The sequence below is a fragment of the Electrona antarctica genome (genome assembly GCF_951216825.1).
Source record: "Electrona antarctica genome assembly, chromosome: 12".
NCBI classification, from domain to species: Eukaryota; Metazoa; Chordata; class Actinopteri; order Myctophiformes; family Myctophidae; genus Electrona; species Electrona antarctica.
In genome coordinates, this window is record NC_136793.1 from 31,135,097 (window position 1) to 31,162,651 (window position 27,555).

General features: G+C 41.4%; 2 protein-coding genes across 5 annotated transcripts in view; both read left to right on the plus strand.

Annotated features, from left to right (window-relative positions):
* The first annotated feature begins 1,038 nt into the window (after positions 1–1,038).
* trafd1 (TRAF-type zinc finger domain containing 1) lies at positions 1,039–10,409 on the plus strand. Its single transcript, XM_079516742.1, has 12 exons — positions 1,039–1,468; positions 1,841–1,895; positions 1,980–2,115; positions 3,478–3,531; positions 3,637–4,078; positions 4,672–4,977; positions 5,799–5,863; positions 5,966–6,226; positions 6,376–6,508; positions 7,481–7,694; positions 7,818–7,875; positions 9,557–10,409. The coding sequence occupies exons 2-12, from the start codon at positions 1,861–1,863 to the stop codon at positions 9,593–9,595; spliced, it is 1,743 nt and encodes a 580-aa protein (XP_079372868.1). The 5' UTR covers positions 1,039–1,468; positions 1,841–1,860; the 3' UTR covers positions 9,596–10,409.
* Positions 10,410–10,973: 564 nt separating this feature from the next.
* Positions 10,974–27,555, plus strand: part of smtnb (smoothelin b) — a 56,667-nt gene continuing 40,085 nt past the window's right edge. For 2 of the 4 annotated variants that reach the window (XM_079516726.1, XM_079516725.1), the window contains exon 1: positions 10,975–11,400. In XM_079516726.1, the coding sequence (XP_079372852.1) occupies positions 11,350–11,400 (51 nt within the window). In that variant the 5' untranslated portion in view covers positions 10,975–11,349. Of the gene's footprint in view, positions 11,401–27,555 lie in introns of all 4 variants that reach the window. The other 2 variants (XM_079516724.1, XM_079516727.1) reach the window with 2 other exon arrangements.

A 27,555-nucleotide genomic window follows, 5' to 3' on the forward strand; every position in this document is an offset into this window, starting at 1 on the left:
TTGTCCCTTGAATGCTGGTACTTACATTTAACATTTTTGTTTTTCCATAATATAAACCATCAGTCTTCGGGTATGTGAAATCCAGTAATAACTTATCTTGCACCTGTGCATAACAAGGATGAATGACATAAGATGTATGTAGTTTTTCCATGGATGTTATTTGTCCAGTGCAATTGCCATTGTAATTTCCTGTGTGCTCAATTCTGGCTAAAACAGCAGGACTGTTTGCTGTGCCATTTTAATGTAAGTTTATTTCCACATTCATCAATCCCACATTTGAATGTATCATTTTATTTGCAGTGTCCCAGAAGGGGAGAATGAACAGGTGCATTATGCAAAGTCACATTGGAAGTTTGGAAGTTGGAAGTGAACCAATGTCAGACAATCATGGGTAACATTAACAGATGACAAGATGACTTTAAAAATATGTTTCTAGACAATTCAGTAGTCCACAGAACCCAAACAATGTGACTAAATAGTTTCACTTTGTGAAAACACCATCTTTAGGCCTGAGTGAAACAGTAGTTGAAAAGATTTTGAATAATTTTGTGTTGGTCTTTAATTTTATTGGATGAAACTCATTTCAAATTTTCACAATGTTTAATATATATATATATCCTGCATTTTAATCTACAATAGTCATAAAAGAAATGTTTTCTCCCTGAATTTCATTTCAAAACTTGGCTTTGTGACTTAAGTTACATTTCAAATGTCGTGGTAGTTATTTGAAACAACGATAAGGGCTTTGAAAAAATGAAAATGTTTTATATATTTGCAATTGTCATATCTTTGGTGATTTTCATGGAAGAGAATGGGTCCCGTTTGAACTGTGTCCAAATATTTGCTGTAAATATGATCAGTGTTTTATCTGAACAAAACTGTGCCTTACAATAATAATTCAAATAGTAACAGTATTCTTAGATTTAATTTGAAACATTAATAAACGGTGAAAGGACACGACTGCACTTTTATGTATGCCTAGTCTGGGCGTGTGTGTTTCTGTGTGGTGCTTCTGGTTCTCCCCGGCTACATTGACGAACGCACCAGAAATAGCTTTCACCCTATCGGATGACAGACAGGAGGAAGTACGCCTCAAGTTTTCATTTTCTACCCACTGTACCAGTTTACCTCAGCTAACGTTGGTGCTGACGACGTTACAGCGATCGCAGATTGTTTTCCATGGAAAACAATTCGTCCTGCGACGAACCGGGCGTCCTATGTGGATAGTTAGTTAAAGGCTTATCCAGTTACATGTAGTTACCAAATATTTCGCTAAGTTCGTTTGACAGACGACATCGACTCGTAACTAGCCACTGCTAAGCTAGCGACCACTGCCGAATCAGTAGCATAAATCATAACATGGCTAGATTTAACGAATAGAAATGCTGCACTGCAACCAAACTATTTGATAAACCTTCATAGCTAACCAGTTAGTCGCCGCTGCTGGCTAATCACTTGGAAAATAAAGGTAAGTAATTTGAAATAGTTGCGTAGATGAACATGGCTAACTAGCTAGCGAAATTCATCAACTTGTGCCATAGCAAATTACTTTAGTTGAACCTGTTAACGAAAGTCTGTTAGTCATTAACTACGTTTTTGGCCTTAAATAAACGATATGGTTTTATATAAATTCACTGATTAACCAAATGTCATGATAATATATCACATAGATGGCAGTAGGCACACAACCAACTTAGCCTTGGATCAAGACGGTCATAATATGAGAATACGAGACTGCTCGCCCCTTTACCAACTCCCATATATGACAGTCTTGTATCAAGTGTACAACCAACATGCGAATCTAGCCTAACATCTCACTGTTTTCTATTTGCCCCTATAGGCCTTTAATTGGAGCACAATATGGCAGATGAAAGTACTCAGTTCTGCGCTAATTGGTAAGATTGACACCTTATTTGGTTATCTGTCAAATTGACAACATGGTTAACAAGCAAGGCCCTCAACTTTCTTTACTTCTCTAGCAAACATGACATCCCAGAGGCTAATTTCACCACTCACGAGATTCATTGTCGAAGGAACATTGCCCTGTGTGACATCTGCCAGGAACCAATGCCCCGGTCAGACCTGCAGAAACACAACGATCAGGAGCACATGCAAGTAAAGCCTGAAAAGTCCTTGCGAGTTGTGCATTGTGTCAAATTCACTGTATAATCCTCAGTGTTAATGAGTTTAACTGCTATAGTATACAAATATGGGTCTATTTGGTTACCGTTGTAAAATTTTACATGTCAATTATTTGACTTGTGGTGCCGCAGGACTAATAATCAGCATTACTACTGTTATTCACAAGGTCGATTCACAATATTAATTGCACACAGTGCAATTAATATTTCTCAAAACCAGTTTATATTTTACTTTATCCCTTACTTGTCTTTTATTAAACCTATACTATTTTTTTATAGCATTTAGCAGTATTGCTGCCATGCCAACATTTTACTGCTTGTACAATGAATGGGGAACAAATAGTCTTGCACACATTAAGAAGTAAAATGTGGAAGGCAAAAGGGAACTGGTTTTGGGAGAGAATTGTTCATGTTCACAAAAATGCCTTGTAGTGCCCTCAGGCACTACAAGGCATCGGCATACAAGTGTATCGGCATATTGCCACCATTGTAGCTTTTGCTAGACACATCACACTGTACATTTGAACCACCAAAAGTTAACATGTCAGAACTAGAGGTGCTCCGATCGATCGACCACCGATCGGTGATCGGCCGATATTCACTCCATCTGCGATTGGCAATTTACCCGATCTGGAGAAACCGATCGCTTTGCATCTTTGTGACAGGCCTAAACATTCTCCCCAGAGTCCCCATGAACAGTTTTGACGTGGGTTCTGACCTATAATTATTTTGGAAATATTCAAATTTTCCCTTTACGGAAAGATCGGTATCGGCCGATCGTGAAAAAAACAATCTGATTGGGATCGGTCCCCAAAAATCTGATCGGAGCACCTCTAGTCAGAACTAAGTAAAACTTAGTTCTCCCCAGAGTCCCCATGAACAGTTTTGACGTGGGTTCTGACCTATAATTATTTTGGAAATATTCAAATTTTCCCTTTACGGAAAGATCGGTATCGGCCGATCGTGAGAAAAACAATCTGATTGGGATCGGTCCCCAAAAATCTGATCGGAGCACCTCTAGTCAGAACTAAGTAAAACTTAGTTCTGACTAACTTATTTCTGACAAGAATCAGGATCACAATAGCATAGCATTCTTGTGTGAGAACATGTTTTATATCGTAGTTATACACAGGATGGAGATATTTTTGTTACCTCAATGTAAAGTCAGACTTTTGTTTTTTCTTAAGCTATTCCTCCTAAAACTGTGAAATGTAAATTCAGCCTACATAGTATTGTTTAAAACCAGGAGGGAACACCATAGGCTAGCAACAGTCAATATTGCTCAGACTTTGACACCTGGTTTCTACACCTCAAAGCCTTTTCACTTTCATTTCAGATTAAATGCAAATGTGGCTTGAAGATTGAGAAGAATCATTTTGATATCCACCAGGTATATCTAATATAATATTTTATAACCCCCATAACGGTCACAATTACTAAAATTCTTCATTTACACCATGATATTGTCTTTTGCCATTGTTGTAATTTCTTACAGAGTTCTGAATGCCCTCTACGGTTGGTCCCTTGTCAGTACTGTGACCTGGAACTGGGTTTCAGTCAATCCAAAGAACATGAGGAATATTGTGGCACGCGTACTGAGCCCTGCCCACGATGCAAATGCAATGTCATGTTGAGGGATCAAGCTGTCCACCCAGCCTTATGTGGCAGTCTTACTCCACCCCAAGAAAGGAACAACAGCCGCGCAATTCAGAACCCAGCTGAACCACAGTCCCCAGGAGCCTGGTTTGAAGCCCACTCCATCCGAAACCTTCTGAGGGCCCAAGAGGGAGGTCCCAAAAATAACAACATAAGTGCAGCAGCGGAGACTAGAGCCTTTCCCCAGTCATTTGATAGCAGATTTTATAACAGTACATGGGGACCAATAGGCCCTGGGGACAGGAAGAACACTGCCCCTAGGAACACAGCATTTAGCCACTGTGAGTTAATCAATGTTAAAACAATTTTAATCAATGATAAATTCCTTAATTCTGATCCATATTTTTCTCCCAATGCCTAAACATTTGATTTAATGTTTCTTGTGAGATAAATGTGTTGCAAGCCCAGTCATGCAAAAACAAAAAGTGATGGCAGCACTCCAGAGTTAAAGGAGAATTCCAGACTAGCCTTTTCTTACCTTAATCTATTATATTAGGTGGTACTAGACGTGAAAATGTTCATAACTCCACCCTGAGTCCAATGTACATTTTCACCTGTACTGCTCGTTCTTGGATATAATAACATCAGATTAAGATAAGAAAATGACTAGTCAGAAATTGCACTTTAAATAATTAAAAAAATTATTTAAGGTCAGTTTCACAATTTTTCATCAGAGCATAAAGTAGCCGTGTGACTGCTCTGCTTTGATTTCACTGTCTTGTTTCTACTGTGCTATGCTTGCAACATATTTTATTTATGGCAGAGCACCCAGCCAGAGGTTCAAGAAAGCTAGATTCACCTGTTCCCCATTGTAACTTACATAACATTGTGTAATGTATTTGTATTTTTTAAATTGGAATTCAACTTCCTGTAGTGCTGGAACAAGATGAAATTCTGCGTAACAGTGGGGACAACAATAACAGCAGTCCTTGGTCACACGTAGACCAATCATTCGGAGAAGACTCCTCCAGCCTGGACTATCTGTTGGCCCTGAGCCTGCAGACCGATGGCGAAGCAGTGGACCATAGCAGTGAAGGGGCCTTATGGACTGATGTCTGGGACCACAAATTTGGGAGGATCTCCAACACCACCACCTCCTCCTCTCCTCTCTCTCCCCCCAACAACAACTACCAACATCTTGCAGCTGGCACAAGTATCACTGAAGACCAGGATCAGACAGGTCAGATAAGTTTAAAGGACAAGTCTGGACTAAAATGACTGGCCATCTGGTCTATTTGCACTTGCACTTTCTACTGCAAAATTGCCCCTGTTGTCCAGTTTCCAGTTGTTTGGCACAACTGTCAATCAAAGTGACTTTACTGGCCATTCACAGTGCATCATTTGTGGGACTGGGACAAAACACAACGGCATAACATCTGTTTAGCAGACTACGGCGGGACAACAAAGGCATGGATGCATGTGTAATGACAACTAATAGACCACAACAAATTGGTCTCCACTTTATGCTATGAGGTCTGCTGGGGAAACTGGATGGCACGTGCAATGTTGCAAATAGACCCGATCATGGGTGCAGAGGGCATTTCATAACTGGGGGGGACCGATTTGTGGATTTTCATGGATTTCAAGGCAAATCTGGAGTCAATCTGATCCAATGAATACAAAAGTGTACAGATTTTCTGCATTTTTTTCCCTGCATCCAACAAGCAGTAGCATCATGATTTCACGGTCTTTGCAGCTCTACACAGTGCTAAGGCTTTCTTGTCGTACACTTTCTTTCTTCCTCAAAAGTGGAGGGGATGCCCCCCCCCTCATGAAACTGAATGTGTCCGTTCCCCCCTACTGCTCCCATGGACCCGATGGCCAGTCATTTGGGATTAATATAAGTAGGAAAATAAGCCTATACAATATAGTGCACTAAGTGCAGACTTGTCCTTTAATAAAATATTTATTATAGAATATTTTCAAAGATCTGTTCATTTGGCTATTATTAATGTGGATTTGTCAAGTATGTGTCAAAATTACCATTAACTATTTTTATAGATGCCATGCTGCCTTGTGAGTTTTGTGAAGAGCTATTTCCAGAAGAGGATCTCATTTTACATCAGGTTTGTTGTGTGTCCTTTTTGATTTATAGTAAATGGCTTTATGTGGCCATTATATTGTGAATAGGTTTTAGCATTCAACCTTGTGCATGTTTTTTTTTCCAGACCAATTGCAGTCCAGCCTCAGCCTTTGCCTCCTTTAGCAAGCGACCCCCATCTCCATTCAGTGAGGACAGGATGACGAGAGGTGCAGGGGGGCTGATGCACACCGTACCTGACAACCTATCCTCTAACTTCCCTACGTTCCCTCGGTCATTGTCCCCACCCTCCTACAGTCCCCCAGCCAGTCCACTTGAAGGTGATGTGGTCATTCCCTGTGAGTTCTGTGGTGTGGCCTTAGAGGAGGCGGTCGTCTTCCATCATCAGGTATGCTCTTTGGCTAGTGAAGGATGCAGCGGGTGCTTGGTGCAATTGTTTAACAGAACATTAGAGTATCTTCTACTATCTTGATACATTGTTTATCTATGTTGTAAGGTCTCCTGATTCTTGTTTTATTTCATTTTATTCCCCTTCAGGATAAGTGTGACCTGCGACCCCACACTGCTCAGACAGGAGATAACAGAACAAAAGCAGTCTTTCAAAAACCATTGACTCCAGCAACTCTTTGCCAGACATCCCCAGATTTACAGAGGCGAACAAAGCACCAGGGTATGCCATTTTATTATATTTTGAAGGGGCCAATGTTGTTCACTATATTTCACTCACTAGTGTTAGGAATTTGTTATCACATGCTCCAAAAACATATACTGTAGACAAATATACACATGGTGCTATCACCCTAGCGCAGAGGTTCCCAACCACCGGTCCGGTCCGTGGGACATGTCCCACTGGTATGAAGGGAAGGGAATCCCAAGTTTTCCCGACTGTCACCAGGATTTTCCAAACAGCGGTGAAAAGTTGACTGTCCGGTTGCATGAAAATACCAAGGATTTGTCAGGGTCACTGACTGGTTTATAAACTGCTTCGAGTCTGTGTTACGTCCGTGTTGCGTAGCATAACAGTGACATCACTTTCGAATCCTTTGTATCTTTACCATTACCGTGTTTTCAGAGCAGCAGAACAATAACAAGCTGCAGCTTATTTTGTCACGCTTGTGCTAATGAAACAAAACACAACATATTGTAGTATCAGAAGATGATGTAACCCAGGTAAAGTAATGCGTCACTCTGCATGTTTAGCTAAAGTTTTCCACATGTCCAAAGTCATTTCTGAATGAAAAAGCCTAATCCTTTTTCCTAATATAATGCCATTTAGGTCAACAATATAACATTATGTTGTGAATGATATAATATAGCAGCGCAGCGGGTAGGCTACTTCAGCTACAACGGTCTTCCCCATGTGTTAGGTTTTGGTGCTGATGCCCCCAACCCCAGTCCCACCCCAGTCACTTCAGTTGTATCGTATCGTATCGTATCGTAACTGTCAGCCGGTCCATGATAATAGAAGGGTTGGGAACCCCTGCCCTAGCGGACACCCGAGTGAGGCTGGATGCTGATTGTGGTGGAAATCTAATGTGTCACTATTCTCTCAAACCACCATCCCACTTTGCTCCACATACAATTGATCTGTTGTTGGTCATGTGTTTTGTTTGTATTCTTGATGATATCATTCCATATGTAGCAGACCCAATGGATCAGCTCTTTGGATTGGACAAGGAGAAACCACTAGTGCGAAATGTAAAGGAATGGCAGAGGGGCTACAGTGGACTACCAACTCAAGGAAAGATATCAAATGATATTGGACTGAAAAACAAACCCCAGCCAAGTAGGGAGGCAGTAGGTGCTCAGCCACCATTTAGTGACACATCCAAGCCCAGCACTGCAACAACTAAGGGGTAAGACCAAAGGCATAATCTGAGATCTGAGCAACTGCTGCAACTCGGACTGCGTTTCATTTAAATCCTCTTTAATTCCCCTTTGGGGTATGATGCATATTCATGGCCTTATTTTCCTTCCAGGCTACATACACAAGAAAATAATGAAGTGCAAAGAAAAATGAGAAATCCAGGAACAAAGGTACCCCAGTCTGTCATTATTTACTTAGCATTAATAAAGGACATTGTATGAATAAAGTATATTGAACACTTGTTTTATAAAGCATCCTTAAACCAGTCGTTTGGTTTTGTCTTGTTTTGACTGTAAGAATAAATAATCGGGACGCCAGTGTGCTGCTCCTATAGTGGAATTTGTATTCTTGGTTTGGTAACATTTCGAGACGGGAGGCTCTTCAGAACCTATGCATGTAGCTCAAAACATTTTTTGGCAACATCCTACCAATTTTGGCAGAGCAGAGCAGCATTTGAATGGCAAGCTTTCCTCAGTGGTGGCCGTCTTCTGAATCGGAGACAAAGTAACTGGTTTGATCCTGGAAGATGCTCGCGCCTCCAGGTTGCCTGGTTAACTGTCATTGTGCAACATTCGACACTTAACCACCAACTGCAAACCACTGGTGGGGCAATGCTAGACCCTTTAGGGACGCTCGGTTACCTTTTCTATATTTTGGAAGGCGTGACTGTACCACTGTCTGTTCACGGACACCCGCAGGGTCGCTTGAGGGTTGATCAGATGTTTCAAAGATGCATACAGCAACAATAGGAGACAGCAGAAACGTGTGCGAAGCAGCGTTAATCGGTGTTGCCGTTAAGTATTTTTTATCTATTTAATCCGTCGTAGCCCATCGCTATGGAACGCGCTCCCCTCCCATGTCAAACTGGCCCCGTCCATTGAGACTTTTAAATCACGTTTCAAAACCCACCTTTACACCTTGGCTTTAACTCCAGTTGAGTGTCTCGATGGTCCATGTTTTGTTTTGTTTCACTGTCTGCTGATGCTGCTGCGCATATTTTACCTTGCGTTGTAAAATATGCTATATAAATAAAGTGGATTGGATTGGATATTTTTGAAGTTTTGGCTTCTCTGAAATTCTCTCTTCCTCACTTCCCAATGTCCCGTCTCCCGCACCGCAACTGGTTAGCTGCTCGGCCAACCGCATACATGCTGGGTGTTTTTAATGCTGTTGTGTCATGGGTCAATTTAGTAACTCCTGTTATGGCCCGGTCTTAGCTTTGGTTCATTTCAAAATAGGACATTTTTCCTCTTTAAAACTGTTTCTGTGCCCAGATACAGCAACGTGCAGCTAGCCAATCACGGTGCGGGAGTCGGGACATGGGATGTGAGGAAGAGAGAATTTCAGAGAAGCCAAAACCTCAAAAATAGATTAAAAATACTTAACAGCAACGCTGCTTCGCACACGTTTCTGCTGTCTCCTACTGCTACTGTATGCATCTATGAAACATCTCATCAACACTCAATCGACCCCGCGGGTGTCCGTGAACAGACAGTACAGCTGCGTCTATTGGAGCTTGGATTAACTTGTAAGGGACCCAGCAAGCAGTAGTCAGATCTGGCCCAGAATATCACCTGATATCAACCATCAAAGATCATCCCCATATGGGCTGTTATCCGGCCTAGTCCTGAACGTCACCTTAGGACATTATCATAACGTCATTTGGCTTGCTGGGTAGGGTACCGTCGTCCAAAATACAGAAAAGGTAGGAGGGTCCCGAAAGGGGCTAGGGCAATGGAGAGAATTAATTAAGTGGTGGTTGCGCTGATGATCCTGTCACCCACCCAGCACTGTATACTCAATCAACTCCTGTGCATTTTTTTGCATCATTGTCTGTTTTCCCATTTTCAGTTGCCCAAGAAGCAAAATGAAGAGCAGGAAGAGGAGTGACAGCATGAATCTGGAGGGAAAGAATATCCACCAAAACATTTATCTTTTCTGAATTCTCAAGTTTTTTACGCAATCAAAACACATACTTACCTGCTAAGTGCCTGTATAAGTGCTAGGTGTTTAGTAGTGGTATTTTATGACAATGTTTAGCTTTCAAGTCCCAACTGAATCTTTTTAGCAACCACCATCTTTAGCCTTTGTTTCATTTTTAATTAAAAAAATAATGCATGTATGAGTCTTACATGTCTGTCAGATTTTGCTTTTGTGCTTTTAAGAATATTTTTCCTCTGTCACCTGTTCACGTTTTCATTTAATACTTAGACATGCATTTTCATGTCTGTGTTCTTCTGACTCATCTAGTCTGTCTTATCAATGTCCTATTCTTTTCTGCTTTAAGTAAAGCACTTTGATATCTAGACATGGTTTGGTTAAAAGGGCCTAACAAATGAATTTGATCATTGTAGATCAATGCATGTCTGACTAAGAAATATTCATATGTGCTATTGGGCAGTTGTCTTTCATTTTTTGTGATATCAATGTTTTGTTTATAATACTGAAGGAATACAAGGGAGTGGTGTTGCTGATGTCATATGAAGGTTATACAATGTCTCAAATTAATTACCTTGGCTTGAAGTTGTATGAAGATTCAAGTAAAGTTAACTTTAGACCATATTAGAAACCTTGAACTCATTTATATATTATAAATCCATATCATTAGATAATTTTTTAGAAACACTTCAAGGAAAGGGTTTTAATTGAGATGTTTTGGCTTGTTAACAGATACTTTTAATTAAAATATTGAATTAAACTGACATTTCTAGACTCAGTGTTTATGGCTGTTAGAATTGATACATTATTAACCCAGCAACACAAGAAAACTGATATGCTTTTAATTAAAATATTGAATTAAACTGACATTTCTAGACTCTTAAATATAAATAACAAAAACTAATGTTAGTATTCAGCCTGTTTTGAATAGAGCCAGTAAAATTACAGAATGTCAGCCATATCCTTTTGGTCACTAACCAAGTTGAGAATAAAACGCCTCCGAGGATACTAAACCAAGGAACCTGGCTAGATTCATAAGAAGACAAAGCACAATTAATGTGTGAGTTTAGACAATTGATATCATATTCTTCCATAACGTACTATTGAGTCCACATCCTAGACAGGCTTACGTTTTATTGTATTTCAACCAGTGATTACTGACTGATGAGTAGTATGAACAAACTCTGGTACTGACACTGTATGCATCTGATCTGTACAATCCACCACCACTGCTCCATCTGGAGCCATTAGGTGGCGTCGTTTCTGTTAGTGACCAAAGCTTCTGAAAGCGTCGGCTCTTCAGTGCCTCCCACCATGCGGCGCGCTATGTATGAATGTGGGAGAAGTTTGAGACCAAGGGGCGGGCCTATAACCAGAGTGGGAATTCTGTATTCAAAGCTACCAGTCTTTATTGTGTGTGCAGACCTGTACCAGGCGTTCGCTTAACTGTAAAGGCCCACAAAATAGTTTTGATATATATGTGTTCCGTCAACAGTACACGCTCTTTTTCATGTTAAATAGAAAGGTGTACTTTTGCGTTGTTGTTGCGCCGTGGACTGATCTGTTTATTTCAAATAGATGGCAAACGGCAAATAATTGTGCAGGTGGTAGGCTTGGTTACACGTTGACCAGTGGGGAGAAGATTCGCACAACAGCTGATCCTTGCGTCCTTTTGGGCTCACCTGTGTTTCTTCAGAGAAATTAAAATGTCTCTGGAGAGGTTTTCAACGCTGGACGAGTCCTCGCTACGAGCGTTGGTGAGTAGATGGATCATGGATGGGATGCTCACTGGCCCTGCACTAGATTAGAGGGAAAGTGCCTTCTGTTCTCAGAGGAGAGGAGAATGGAGATCATAATGTAACTGGGACACTACTAGCCAAGCCTAGCCTGATATATGTGGGTGACCCTGACCCTTTAAGGGTTTACACTAGCTCTGGTCCATAGACCAGAGCTAGGTTTACACGTGTGATAATGATACTGAAAAAAGATTGAGTCAATATATTACTTGAGAGTGGGGTGTAAAACACATTTCAACTGACACCTGGCCTGTGTGGCTGTATTTGTGTTATAATAATAATAATAAAAAAGAACATATAAATCCAAAACCCTCAAGTCATAACTTGACCTACGGGTAGTCGAGAGTCACATTGACAGTCAAAAAGAAACATTATCTAACCTAGGAAATTAGGAATTGCTGTTTTGACAATAAGACAGCAACACCGATGAGGCAGAGGGAAATCACTATATGAAACACCTGCGTGACCTGCGTCACTTGCCTACCACACTTAATATCTGTAATATAGACAAGTATTATAGAACACATTACATTAGTCATCTATCTATCCATTCCTTGGGTAGACATAAGCACTCTTGCTCACTCTGAATCACAAACACATTCGATTAGACACTCCAGTGAGTCAAATCCTTTAATTTCCTGTTTATTCTGTCTTGACTGACAGTTGTTGCACATGCAGTAGCCCACACATGGTGTGTGTGTGTGTGTGTGTGTGTGTGTGTAATATATACACACACACACACACACACACACACACACACACACACACACACACACACACACACACACATATTTTCAAGCAATGGAAATTGTATTTTTGAGGGGAGCTAGCCCCTCCTATGTCCAGCTTTGAGGGTTTGTGTAAACACAAACATTAATTAATGCCATTGACAATGCAAACATTGTTTAAACACAAACATTGAAGGCGAGGACGCAAATTGTGATTGGCCAGAATGAGATGATGTATGATAAGAGCGCCTATCACTTCAGTTCACACGGGTGTGATTTTTATATTGGTATTGGCCCATTCAAATCAGGAAAGCATCCGTGCATCATTTTAGATTTTAGCATTGGCTATTCAAAAATAGTATCTACAAACTCACAGCGGCGTACTGTAGTTCTCTGACCAGCGATTAGAGCGGACCTAAGTTGACTTGATTTTATCAAGCTAGCTGTTATGATGCTTGGCTTCCAAGGAGTACATGAAATCTATGAATGCAGAATTTATGCACAGCAAAATTGCCATCTTGGAATGAAAGCTCATTGTTTTTTTATGTACTGTATGTGGAGGTTAGGGAATAATGTTTTGTTGACCTTGTCTAGGCTATGTGGAGTAGTTTTCTGAACCCATCGTTTCTCAGAGGTTTGTCTGGGCAAGAACTCCAGTCACTTCCATTATATCCCTGAAAGGTCAGAACTTTACCACGAGTAAAAATAGAAGTACTACTGGACATATTTTCCCTCAATATCTTCTATTTGATTATAATGCATATTCAGTCTGGTGTGTCCATTGGGTAAACTATAGTATGAATCTTAGTTGTGATCTCCCCCATAACTCCGCCCTTCAAACATGACCACCAACAAGGGTCATCCACATCCCACAAATTAAATGACCAGCTTGATGTCTTGTGGTGACTTAAAGTGTCATGTCTTTCCATACAAAAGTTGGCTTGATTTCACAGGAAACCAACCCTTTGTGAAGCTTATTAGTAGTTTATACAATATGGAGTTATGATTGGATTTCATTTCTCCAAGTTGTACTGCTTAATTCCCAAGGGTGTAAAATGCAGACTTCTAAAGAAAAAATCACACCCGTGTGAACTGAGTGGTGCAATTCCCCCCCCCCCCCCCCCCCTCCTTCTCTCTCTCTCTCTCTCTGTCTCTCATTAGCAGGCAACAGTGCAGCACTATCTCTCTCTCTCTCTCTGTTTCTGGCACAACAGCGCCACATTTGCCCCTACTGGTACTCATAGTCACATAGTCACATAGGTGAACGAACACATAGGTTAACACGGACATTGCTGTTCCTTGGAGTGGTTGCACCACTCAAAAAATCCCAGGCAAGGTGAAAAAATATAAAAGTTTAATTGATGAGCATGGCAACAAATGACCAACGTGTTTGGATTTCATTTGTTTTAACACAAATCTGATACTCTGCAATTCTACAGTATCCAGATTTTGCAACTGTAAAGGCAAGACAAACTTCAGTATGAAAGTTGCATTTGCATTGCAATTCTTGCACAGAGAAGAGAATTGTTAACTGTTGCAACTGAGGAAGTTGGTAAAATCACACCCGTGTGAAGTGAGTGGTGCAACTCCATGTGGGGGTCCCCGGAACTTCCAGACCCACAGGAACGAGCCCAGGGTGCCGGCCCGGTTCCGGCGAGCCGCCCGCGTCCGAAACGGTCGAGAAATAACAGTCACCGTGTGGGGTCCCCGGAACATCCAGACCCCCAGGAAAGCGCCCAGGGGTGCGGGCCGGTTCCGGCGTGCCGCCCCGTGTCCGAAACGGTTGAGAAATTACAGAGTTACTGTGTGGGCGTCCCCAGGGGGTCCCTCTACTGTACTGTACTGTACTGTACTGTCACACCCAAAATAATCATATATACAGTTAATATGTGTGTGTATTAGGCTGCACAACAGTGACACTTAGTGATGAAAACCAACCAAACGCTATTTTCGTGCTCAGACACAGGGACACAGCCAGAGACACACAAAGCTCCACTACAATTCAGAGTGGCCTACAGTATATGCAACAGAACAGGTAGTTGGGAAGCCTGGAGCCTTTGCTGTAAAACGACTTAAGGATAACGCACGCAAATCCAGGCTCCATTGTGCTAAATGAACTACATATGGCAGCATCTGTACCCACACTAATCCCATGAATACACTTCCATTCAGCCTGCTATATTGCCCATTTATTCCCCTCTATGGCAACCAGCAACAGCCCTTTCCCTTTGGCCTCACCCACTTAAACACACAGACTTGTTAGTCGATGAGTCCGTTTCTTTGACCCCTTGCTGCTGAGGAAGAGGAGTTGTTGAGAGGATGTTTATTGCAGTCTGTTTGAATGGTGCTTAATTTTTATGTTTTCCAACCACAAACGAGAGTGAGACAGCTGCCACTGAAGACTACTTGGGGCCAACCGTTAACCCACCACTACACCCCAACACCAACCCACACTTCAGTTACATTTGGGGGTAAAAGCCCCACTCATTCTAACCTTGTAATCAACCAATTGCCAGCTTTGAGTGTGATGTTTTATAAAGCCTAATTTAAACATTTCTGTTTGAAGTTTGAAAAATCATTCATTCATGATTATGTCCTCTGGAGGTGGTGTGTTTGTGACTGCCCTGAAAGTCTGCAGGTGTTTCTCTGTAGTGGGAGATTGTCTCTATTGGTAGGCAAAGCACATTTTGCCTGTTTCAGTTTCAGATCAGAACATAGTTGACTTTGGCATCTGTCAGGATAATAAATCATTGTCAGTGCATCTGAACATTCCCCCTAGCTTATAATTATGTCTTAAGTGAAATCCGCCCTGAGCCTGGGATCAGTTGGCTTAAAAGTTGTCACTCAAGAGAAGGACAACATTAATGTGGGTTCAAGTAAATAATTACACATCAATATTATTGTTTTTTAAGAGATTAATATCTCCTTTAGCTTTCTCTAAATCATATAGTTTCTTTTTGTCATGATTATATAAATAAAAACGGTTGACTGACAATGATCGAAACCAATGACTGACGATGACTAAATCCAACAATCAAAATAAATAATGTACTATGGCCCAAATAGACCATATAATAATGTTATACTGTCACATTTCTGAGGTGCGCTAGTCCCTCCTATATACAGGTTTAATGTTTGTTTTTAGTTCAATGTTTGTTTTAAAAACGCCATTGATAATGAAGGGAAAATTTACGTCATATTGTGTCTTTATTGTTAATGGCATTTAATGTTTGTGTTGGCACCGTTTGTTTTACATCACCATTATATCACCTAATCAACATGAGTTAGACTTTAATATATTAGCGCCCCTCACTTCACACGGGTGTGATTTTTAATAGTGGAAATAGCTGATCTACAAGCTTACAATGTGTCATATTTTGACTCTTTTGAGCTTGTAGATGTATCTGTTATTTTTGAAAATGTATTAACATTTTTAACATGGAAACGATTATGACAAATATGTAAAATAATTAAGAATATTCTTATTATTGCGATAATTGTGACAGGCGATTGATGATTGCTCAGAGGAGTCCCAAGCTCTGCATCTGTGGGGCTGATTTTGCATGTGGGAATATCTCCCAGAATGATTTGTAGCTGGCCTGGTCTTGCTGTCCAAAAGTGTCCATGTGACCGTCCTTTCTCCCTGGTGGCAGGAGACTTTCACACATGTTTAAAATAGAGCAATTGCATTCTGCGGCTAGTATGGTACCCCTGGGCCCCAGTTTTATGGTTATCTGGGCTCTTTGTGTGTTGACAAGGGCTCAACGGTTACAGTTGGGCTAAAAGAATAGGCTTGTTTTGGAGTCTCCCACTGCAGTCCCCAGGTCCCCTTGCCCCCCAGAGACAGGGTCCAAAATGTCAGCCTCGTCATGAGCAGAGGGTTAAATCTGAACAATTACACCAGATTGCATAACTTCTGTCTGAGTCTATTTTCAGATGTCGTGGGTTCATCTGGACTTTTATACAGCTTGTCTTGTACTTAAAATATGCTGTATGGTGGTGTCTGTCATCACAATCATCATATTCTGTGAACGGAATGGAAGGGCATGTCTGGTCATTTACCACAACATGATCTTTCAAAGCTACACATAATTGAGGATTTGTTCAAGCATTATGAAAACTTCCTCCCTTACCTACACACAGAGGGTGCAGTTCATTTGAATAAGAAGTACCCGAATGCAAGCTGCTGCATGCATCTCTGTTCTGCTCTTAGCACAACCTTTACCTTTATACATCTAGACATACATCTAGACATACTGTTATCAGTGTGCTGCAGACCACTGATAACAGTTGTTGACTCAGGGTTTACTTTATTGTAGTCAATACAACTCAGGATAGAAGAGGTACCGTACCATACCATTGACCCCTGTCATTGTTTAACAAAAACCCTATATACTTGACTGGGATCCCCCAAGGCTAATTACTACATTATCTAGTATTTTATTTTTCCTCTGCACCTAATCTCTTTACCGAAGATGGAAATCTACAAGCTTGCAACGTGACACATGACGTGAGCTCGTAGATCTACTATTTTAGCCAAATGTTTGCCCTCAGAACAGGGACGCTAAAGTTCAAGTGGTTTCATGCTGTGTTTTTGCCCCTACCTGGAGCTCTACACTCAACGTTTGAACTCTACGTAGACAGAGGTCACAGTGCACACCTGATTCACTCTGCTGGGCCTGTCATCCTGCTCATATTTATTGACTCCCTTCATATTTGTATGAAGCATTTCCCTTGTTATTATCACCTTCAGTTTTATGGAGGTTCATTGGGGGAGTGACGAGTGGGTGAAAATATTTTGTTTTGTCTGCTTCATCGTACCCACTCAGCTGACAGTACTACAGTACAAATAACACTGTAAATTTCAATCGCTAGCAGCAGTATTTGGATATTCAATGACTATCCAAACACACAGCCGTTTCAGGCAGATAAGAGCGTGTTGTTTGATAAAACAGGAAACTTCTGTCACTGGCTAATGCTAAAAATAGCCTTTTGTTTTGGCCAAATGTGCTGTGAATAAAATGCATTGATGAACTACTGTACATACAAACTCCTGGAAGATTGTTTAGTGTATTGTCTATTGTTTTCTTTGAACAATTATTTTGATTTTAACACAAATGATACAGTACATATTATTACATTTTGGAAATTTGTAGAGGTATATTATTATAGTAGGATATCCTATTATTAAAGATAAAAATCAGGAATTGTTTTGGCATTTTACGATTTAAAATATGGTGTACTGTAACCACCGCCATATAAAGGACTGTTCTCTAGATGCCTGGCCAATTGTGTGAATATACAGCATGTGAGAGTATAGCATGAATAAGTGACTGCATGTGCATTCAGATAACAGCAGTCTGGTCCACTGACAGAGAAATGGAGGTTTTAAAGCAGGGGAATGCGGCTTCACCTCAGTATGTCCCTGCTCATAGCCACGTTGTGTGTGGCATATAGCGATGGATTACTTGGATATGCCTTCTGCCTTCAGAAATCACATTAAACTTCAGATTTGACATCCTGCTGTCAAAGCATCTTCTCTATCTCTTCCTGCATCTCTCGCTCAAGTGAACCAGCACACTTCAGCAATTAGTCCCCATCTGTCTAGAACCAACACCCTGCCAAATGGAAAAATCTGGAAAAAGACTTAAAGGTGTGCTTTGTATCCCCAGCTGCCCACTGTTCTGAATCTTACCTCACGCTTAAGCGTTCCAGAGGTTTGAAAAACATCTGTTTGTTGCTTCTTGTCACACCCTGTGGCCTGAGTCGGATGCATGTAGCAGGTACTTTGGACTCTTTAGACTTTAATCTCTTATCTGACTGTTTTAACAGTCTCTATCTATTCATAGCGTCTCACGACGGATGGTGAGCACCTTGGAGATAACTTTGTACATGAGACTTATGCACAGCACAAATTATTAATGGTTGTGTTTGGCCTTTTCTAAATGCCCGAGGAAAAATAACATTCCACGAGACAGAGCAGCAAGAGGAATTAACTCCAGGCCAAAACCATCATGGTGGGAAATGTTTGCTTTAACTGAAATTTATTTGATAGTGGTTTTGATCTTTTATTATTTCTAAATAAGTTCTAAATCACAAAAAGCTGTACATTTGTAGTAATAAATAAAATATACTTGAAAGGCAAAATGGTCTTAATGTTCTTTAGGAGAGGAGCATGCAGAAGGTTATTTAAAACTGCCAGTACCAACTTAAAGTGGCCCAATATTATAATTATTTGTGTACCAGAACCAGTACACAAACATACCTAACTGAACTGTGACAAATATATAATGGTAAAATTACATTGCACTGTGCCATTATTGGTATGGAATGGTGCTCTTCTGCAGTGGAACAGGAAAACATGAAAATGGCTCTGTGGTTTGGTTTCTTTCGAGGAGTAGAGTGGTATAGACAGAGTAGTCAAAGATGGAATAGGATTGTTTTTTTGCCTTCCTCTCTGAAATCCCTCCGGACAGAGGCATTTCCTGAGATCCACCAGAAATTGTCCAACGGATGTTGATGTTTTGCTTTCCACCCTGCTGTGTTTAAAGAGGTGGATTTCTGGAAATATACACAGCTCATTTGTTAAATGTTGTTTTGCTTTGTCTGTATCTAGCTCTGTCAGTCTAGATGAGAGGAGTTGGTATCACTGGGTCTGAGCAGGATAAAGTGTTACAGTTCTTGAGCATCAAATGATTTTCAAACTTGGTATTTCATACCAAGAAGGGATTTCTTTCTCACCTCCTTGCTTTTCACCAATTAAAACAACCAGCTAGGCAGTCACCACCACACACACAGCTTTAAGTGTGACTTGTGAGCAATGTGCCATATTTGGAGTTAGTGTCACCTCATCGTGTTGCAGGTCTGGGTCTGCTCCAAGAACAATGTCGGCTCAAGTGAAGCAATGGACCATAAATGCCAACTGGCTGTTTTTTAATGACATTCCACATGACTGTGTGTGTTCTGTTATACTCTATGTTTAGGGTGTTAGTAAAAGCTAATAACAGGTTATAGACAGCTTTTCTGTCATGTAGATGACGATGGAAAAAGGATGCTCAAAGGCTAGGTACGGTGACAAATGACAATAACAAACCAAAGCTTGAATAACAAAAGAACATGTAAACGGAGAACTTGGGAGAGCTTTATGTAGCAAAAAGTGAACCGATACCATAGGAAAATAGTAAGGCGGTGTCTATAGAGGTGGTCTAACGTTGCCGATCTCAATGTTGTCAATAGAGTACATCTTACCAAGTATAAATGTAATGTAACCACCTGGATTCTAACCTTGCGTCACCAGACTTTTCACCTATGAGAAAAGCCTGGTATTCATTCTAAAACTAGCCGTGTGATCCGGTTTAGGAAAAAAATATTGTGGCTCCTGTGGTTGGTTCCCGTTGGCGTTGCTTTGTCTTTATTCCCCACATAATGTGAATCAATTAGTTTTGTCACACTACGAGTTAGAATAGAAAATGTACATGCCAAAAGATTATTATAACAAAGGAAAAAAAACAAATACCAAATTTTTCAGCAGTGGTTCTGGTCGTTGGTTCCGGTCACGTGATGATGTAAAGTTATTTCCGCTCAGACCGGATCAGAAACCCGAAAATGGTATTGATACCTGGTTACGTGGATTCAAACCCTGTACTGGTCACCCTCACCCGCATGGGAACCAAGAATCTACCTCATTCAAAGGGGAATCCTTTCCCTGGCCAAGGGCTGACTTAGGCAGCAGGCTTCTGATCTTCAGGCATGACTACTCGATCACAAAATACATTTCAAATCAGATTAAATATAGATGTCATAACTTAATTTGGTGTTTCAGTATTTCATTATATAATTTTTCGTGACTAAGCCTGTTGACAGTGAATGAGCATTTGATTAGTAGCGGGTGAGAGTAATGACAGTAAACGGAGTAAACTGTATCACATTGGGCAGATTCAATGAGAAAAATAGAGGGCTCCTTGTGCCTCTGTTGACCTATATTATATAGAAACCACTTGACCAGACCAGCAACAAAATCATTCTAACCAGTCAGTGGTCTGACCTGGTACCGTGCTCTCTCTGGTCTAACCTGAGAGCCAAAACAAAGTAACAGTAGAAATGGGTCAGTCAAGTCTAGTTTGACCCTCTCTTATTCAGAAGGTTGGTTCAGCCCATACAGTAAACTATGGAGTGTTATTTTGATTCCACAATGTTGCACTCAGGATTTCTGAAGTCTGAAGGTCTTGATGGTGTTTAAGCAGCCACGACTAATTTAATTTATACCTCATCGCACAACACTTTCAGCACATGTAGTAAGGCTAAGGTTTTAACTTTTAACACAAACCCTATATACTTTGTAGTATGTAAAATAGTGAAAATGGCCAATCTACAACACGTCGCTTGTGATCTGCTATTTTTGCCACATGCTTTGCAGAATGTTTATCCACTTTTGACACTTTTGATAATAGGTGAACGCCTAATATCATTATTACATGCCCAGAATAGGGAAGCTAGGCTTTCTTTCTCTGCTAGTGTACCTCTTCAATGATTCGTCAACATGCCAATGTAGCGTCTGCGACCTGTAGACTATCACATTGTACTAGAGTCTACAATGCTGCACAAAAAAGTAAAATAATGACTGATACCCGACAAACCGATATATTGGCCGTGCTCTAATTCACACAGTACTATTTCTTGCATGCGGCTCAGATTTGTTTCCAGTGCGTCATTGCCATCCTATAGTCATAGTGCATTGTTGATGCCCCATAACGTACCCCCCTCCGACCCACAATGCATTCCTGTATCTGTCCTTTCTTTATGCCTGCTCTTTGAAGTGTAAAGGAGTCATTGTTTTCCCAGGTTTGTTCTGGGCCTCTGGCCTAACATCCTAATACAGAGTTCTTGGTGAGGGACACATGTCCTGCTGCAGACGAGCACAAGCCCGATGCTTTTGTCTTGTGCCCGTTTCTCTATTTCACACTGCCACTCTTATCACGGTTCTCCTTCTTGTCCTCTGCCACAGACACTGGATAGGCCTACCCGGGCTGTATAGCAATTCATAGGTTTTTTGTTTTCCTACCCCAGAGGCTAGTGAAGCTATTTGGAAAATCTAGCAGTCTCAGCCATACAGAGTTATGCTCATTATATGATTATATTCCCATCTAGAAGGGTGTGGTGTTTGTGTACAGGCCACTGAATGCATACAGTACATTGTTTGCCTGCTGTGTTGGAGAAATGATTAAGTGAAGGTTATGATGATGAACTTGAGTTTTGTCCTAAGATGCCAAACGGGTAGCAGGCAGCTTTATGGGTTGTTTAGTGACGAGAGCAGGGCAACATGAACTATGCAATCTCATGTACAACAATGTTTTGTTTTGTTTTGTTTGTTTATTCAGTATTCACGTCCATCTCCTGTACCAGCCTGGCTCCCTCAGGCAGCTGGTAATCTACTAGAGCTCTGTTGCAAGGAGTGTCCTGTGTCCTTATATGGGCAAATTCACCCGTGGTTCTGACACTGGAGCTTTAAAGCTCTGATCCGATCTGCTGCCTGGCTGCACTCTAACCTCAGCCTGCTCTGGAAATTATTACTCTCACCCTCATTACACACGCTTGCACGTGCGTGCACACACACACACACACACACACACACACACACACACACACACACACACACACACACACACGTGTGCACACAATCAGTAGAATGATACTCTAGAATGATCTGTATGTCCATACACATTATGCATGTCAACTGAAGGTTGTTATTGTGCTTCTAGATTGGGTTCGGAGGAGGAGAAGGAAGGGGAGGAGAGATTCCCTTCCCTCCATGCACCAGGCAGTGATGTAGCCTGTAGTGTGTAGGGTGACTAACTCTAGAGGAGCAGGTTGTTGGTCTACCCATGTGACCGTGACTCAGGGCCACAGGGAGACTGGTACTCTGACCTTTTCAACTGCTCGGACCAGTACATCGTGAGACAAACGCATAAAGGAATCTGTTGTATTGTTTTACTATTCACCCTACATAGTAAACGGAGATAAGAATAAGCTATTGTCTTTCTATCAGGACTCTGGGTTGTGTAGCCTCATCTGTGACCTCCCCCTCTGCTGTAGTTCCAGGACTCAGTCACGTTATGGTAAAGTCTGGCTGATGGGGTGACCTGTTTCTACAGTGGAGGGGAAGGTTACAGATGAGACTAGACTGGAGCTAGTTTATACTTGGCTTGACGAATGTGGGTTTTGTGCTCCTGTTTGCTGCAGAACGGGGGCCCTGCTGCAGATCAGAAATGTTAGTTGCTAAAACATTGGAATTCCTGGTACTTATTACTTGTTTGTGGCCTTTTCTTTTCTGTAATTAGTGTAATAAAACATCATGATACATTTGGCCATTTTGATGTTATAATAAATTAATCTGAGCTTCTTATAATTCATACTAATTGCTTTAAAGTGCTGTTGAATGCTTCCAGTTTCACATGTTTGATGTAACACTTGAATTATAGGTAGATTTTCTGACACAGATTAAAATAAACTTTGGCCTAACAAGCCAATTTGTGTGTTTTTAATATTAAAACAAAAGCTTCTTGATTAACTTCAACTGCATCTGTGTTTTGCATAGTGGATTAATGCAGCAGAAATGATGTAGCCTGGAATTCAGACTGATTCCTGCCATTAGGCAATTTGTTTTCTTCTCACAAGAATAAAGAAGCGAAGTGAGGGTGAAAGAAACTGCCGAACGGATGGAATCAGTCTGGATCCCAGGTTAGGAATGATGGAAGTCCTCTGTAGTCATCCTTTTACTGAGTGGCATTACTGATGACAATTGGCTTAACTGGCTGAATATTTAATTGAACAACTTCATTGTCACTTGAGCAAATTTGAGATTTTGCTTCCAAAAATAACTGATCTACAAGCTAATAACTAGCTTAGCTTGTTGTAGATCAATTAATTTCAGCAAGCAACAATCCTGTATTACGGAGTTTAAATTAGTCATTCCCTGTAGGCTATATCTCTGCTGTCGGGAAGAAACCACCTAACTCCTAAACCAAACCTATACCAACCCTAGCTACCAAATGTTAATTTTTCAGGAAATGAAAAATATAAAATGTTCAGTCAATAAAGAAAACATATTTTTAAAACAATCAATACTGCCTCATCAAAGTTGGTATTGTGACTTTATATATTGTCAATTACTTGCATGAGAGGGAGAGAGGTGGTGGAGTTAGCTGCTTTAGCAGACAGTTTGAGGGTCCAATGGAAAAAAGGTTTTGTCTTAAGCGCATTTTACTACTTTTCATTGGTTCAATATTATTTTAACCAACACGGAGACGTAAAGGGTGTTCAATAGCACTGATTTATGGAAATGGCAATGATTATTTGACATAAAACTATGGGGCTCATCCATCCTGTTTTCTAAGTCTCACTCATTGACTCAGGTGTGTGACAGCAACTTCCTCAGTTGTCTAGACTGAGGAATCACAACGGGACGCTGGTGTGATTCAGATGTCTGACAACTTGACGATTTGTTAATGACACTGTCTTCTTCAGTGGAACCTGCTGTGTGACCTGCTTTGTTATCTCTGTTACCTGGCTAATGCACGTTTCCTGCGTGCAAACCGTGACAGGGTGTTCCTGTTTCCTTTTGTTCTCACCACCCCGCTCTGAGAATTCTAGGGGCGTAATGATATCAAGAGGGCCTTCCTTGTGTTAAATGAAAGCTCGGGACTTTACTGTGTCTACACTGTAGGTGCTCAGTGGCTACAGTTCTGCTGCAGTACAAAGTGTTGTTTGTCTAGCTCAGAAACGGTCGCCTGTGATTTCTTACTTTTTGACCCTAGTGACGGTTGGTTACCCAGAAGCCCTTGGTTGAGTTTGAAAAATGCTGTCATTGGTGTGAGGTGGTGTCGATGTGTAACTCAGGAGGACTCTGACCTTTTTATCCCCCCCTTTCTATCCCACCCATTTTCCACTTTTTTCCTCTGCCACACCACAGCCACAGTTGGCTCTCTGTACTGGTTAGCCTCATCAGGGGATTATGTCAAAAGGATTCTGTGTCAACGGTCATGTGTTTCCGTCTCTGGTCCTTTAATGGTTATTTTATGTGTTATGTGCTTTGATTTGGCGATCATTATTACCTTCCTGTGTAGGGCCAAAGTTATTGGCCGACAAAATCCCTCCTTTTTAAACAGTTTGAAGGAGTCTAAGGCCAGCCATCTACTACTGCTCAGACAACTTTTGCGTCATCAGCAGCATGCATGTCACAACCAATCAGAGATGACTTGAGATGAAGCGGTGTCAACTGATTGGTCCATCCAAATATGTTTGGGAAACTTCAAGTGCCATTACTGGAACAACCTTGTATTACGGATATTGTTAGGGCAGGCGGAAGTCTGTACTGATGATCACAAGATTGGAATTTAGTATGATCATTAGCGTTGTTACATTGTGGTCTTAATAATAACCTTTGCTCTGCTAGTGTTGGAAAAGGTTCCTGTAATTGAGTTGGACAACGAGTTGTTGGCAGCCTATCACATGAGAGAGGGATGTGCGTCATGAATCTCAACTAATGTCCCAACCTTATATTTAATTATTTGATTGTTCCAGACTGCCCGTCTATTTGATTTAGCTCTCTGTTTACAACTCTCTGCACATTCTTATGTATCTCAACATAATGTGGTCTGTTGAGAAATGCCAAGCAGCTGTTAACATTGTTTTGAGTTGGTTGTCTCACTCATCTATTTGAATAATGAACAAATTAATCAGTCAATTATAATTCATAAATAGCACTGTCACGTGCTATTGAGTGCTGACAATAGCTGATAATTTCCGGTGCTGTACAACAAAGTACTGTATAAATCAGACTTAAGACTAAGCCGGATATCGGCTATAACCAGGATTATAACATTATGCTATGCACTGCTCATCAATAAATGTAACTCTGAAAGTGTAAATGTTGTGTTAATTTCACTCGCAATTTTTTTTTAAATTATCACTCAAGATATTTGCTGTGTACTCAGAATTCACTAGGCTGTCTCTCCTTGTGAGTCAGCAGGAATGTGAAGAATGACCCGTGTGAGGCCTGGTCCTTTCCCGCCCTGTTCTCGTCTGCCCATTTTTAGGCATGGCTCAGTCTCATTTTTCTTAATTCCTCTGTCTTCCTCTCTGCCTGCCATCCTGTCTTATGTGTTGACCAGTCCACTACGTTTTGTCCCTCCCTTCCTCTGTCTCATATCCTCTGTTCCTCCTTGCTTATTTTTTTGTTTTCTAATTGCCTTCTCCACTTACCCATTCTGTTTTTTAGTCAGCTCAGCGTTCTGAATTTCCGCAAATTGCAGTATATAGGAGAGCCCCCTTGAGCTAGTGAAGCTGGGGTTGTGTATTTAACCAAACCACAGAAAGACCTCAAACCCGCTGACCCCTTCCCTCTCTCATGAGAACTCCCCCTCTGGGCCTGGCAGGGGGTTCACTGTTCCCCCTATCAACTCATCAGATGTGTGAGGATTTATGCCTAAAAGCTCCAAAAAGAGAGAGAGACACACAATTAAAAGGCAGTAGGCAGAGCATACCACAAAGTGCTCTGTCTAGCAGGTGGGTAGCATGAATGCAGTGAGTGTACGTACAGATGTATGTGTGATGTCTGTCAGAGGTGAAGGTGCTGTTCATCTGCAAGTGTTGACAGGTTCCTGCTGTCAAACCACAGAGGGGGGGGGGGGGGGGGGGTTGTGTGTGTGTGTGTGTGTGTGTGTGTGTGTGTGTGTGTGTGTGTGTGTGTGTGTGTGTGTGTGTGTGTGTGTGTGTGTGTGTGTGTGTGTGTGTGTGTGTGTGTGTGTGTGTGTGTGTGTGTGTGTGTGTGTGTGTGTGTGTGTGTGTGTGTGTGTGTGTGTGTGTGTGTGTGTGTGTGTGTGTGTGTGTGTGTGTGTGTGTCAGTCAACTGTAGGTGTCACACCAAGCCTCCATATATGGTCAAGCCTTGTGACGCCACACCTCCATATTGGGCGAGGTTGCTTCTCTCCCTCAGGGCGTTTTACTACTATGAAAACCTGCACGCCTCGTGAAATCACACCTCCATATATGGTCATGCCTTATGACATCATGCCTCGTGACATCATGCCTCCATATATGGTCATACCTCATGACATCACGTCTCGTGACACGTCATTCCACGGCCATCATCACCCCCTATATGAAGATCACGACACTGACCTTATCTAACCCTGGATAACCATGGAGAAAAAAAGTCTCAGATTGTAGCATTAAGTGTCCCATAAAAAGATGTGAAGTAATTTTAGTGGTAAGTGGGCCACTTCCTCTGTCTCATGCTTTTTTCCACAAACTAGTTTAGCTGTGAGATTGAGTGTCTGTCTCGTAAGCAAGGCAGCAGCTACAGTATACCATCTTTAGAATGTGGCCAAACCTGGCTCAACCACACACAGTAGTCACATTTCACAACCTGGCCAGACAGACGCTATAACTGGCTGAAGCTGGCCACAAGCTTGACACTAACAACAATTCATGTCTGTTTAATCCAGGACAATGATTTCTGTACACTATGTTTAGTGTGTCTACTTTTAATTTATACAAGTAAGCTAGTTAGTCAGAACAGAGACTCCATGCAACATTGTAATGCTGTAATTTTTGGTGTGCAGATTTATAGTTTATCTTCAAAGAGCCAGCACAGCCTGGCTACTGAGAGAAGAGAAAAGAGCGCGCAGTATTTAGACCTGGACAGCAGGGTGCATCTAGCTACACTCTGGGTGTAAGCACACTTGGGATTCCATGCGCGGCCAAAAGCCGCTCGTTGCGGGCGTCTCTTCTGGGTTTTTAAACAGCTGGTGGATGGAAATGAAGCTCCACCCACGCGGCAGAACGCCAGATTCCCGGAAAAGCTTGCTCCGGCGGCATTCTGCCGCGTGGGTGGAGCTTCATTTCCATCCACCAGCTGTCTTAAAAACCTGGAAGAGACGCCTGCCACAAGCGGCTTTTGGCATATTTGTGATGCTAAAGTGTGCCTGCGCTGACAATAAGAGCAGACGCATTCTGCTGCAGCCTACTATTCCTACATCTGTTTCTCATTCTCTGCATGATCAGGTCCTGTCCCCACACTTTATTGAAGATATGCTTAAATTCTGCTGACTTCCAAAAAGGCTCTTATGACTATAACACTCAATTATAAGTCTTGCGTAGCCAGGCGATCACAGATCTCCACTTACTGATACGTCTGTGGGAACATCTAAATTAATTGAATGGGCTTGGATGTCTGAGAAAACCAGCAGTAACAAACTTACGCCCACTCGTGATACCATCACATATAGCCCATTTAGGACGGGTTGTTATAATATATACTGTACATAACATACTGTATATTATAGCAACATAAATGTTTTGTCATTTTTTTAAGGTTTCTTTTTAGGTC

Coding starts and splice junctions, on each gene's coding strand:
- trafd1 (XM_079516742.1), top strand. CDS start 1,861: ATGGCAGATGAAAGTACTCAGTTCTGCGCTAATTG. Junction 2,116..3,477: donor ACGATCAGGAGCACATGCAA/GTAAAGCCTGAA, acceptor CTTTCATTTCAG/ATTAAATGCAAATGTGGCTT. Junction 7,695..7,817: donor AGCACTGCAACAACTAAGGG/GTAAGACCAAAG, acceptor TTTTCCTTCCAG/GCTACATACACAAGAAAATA.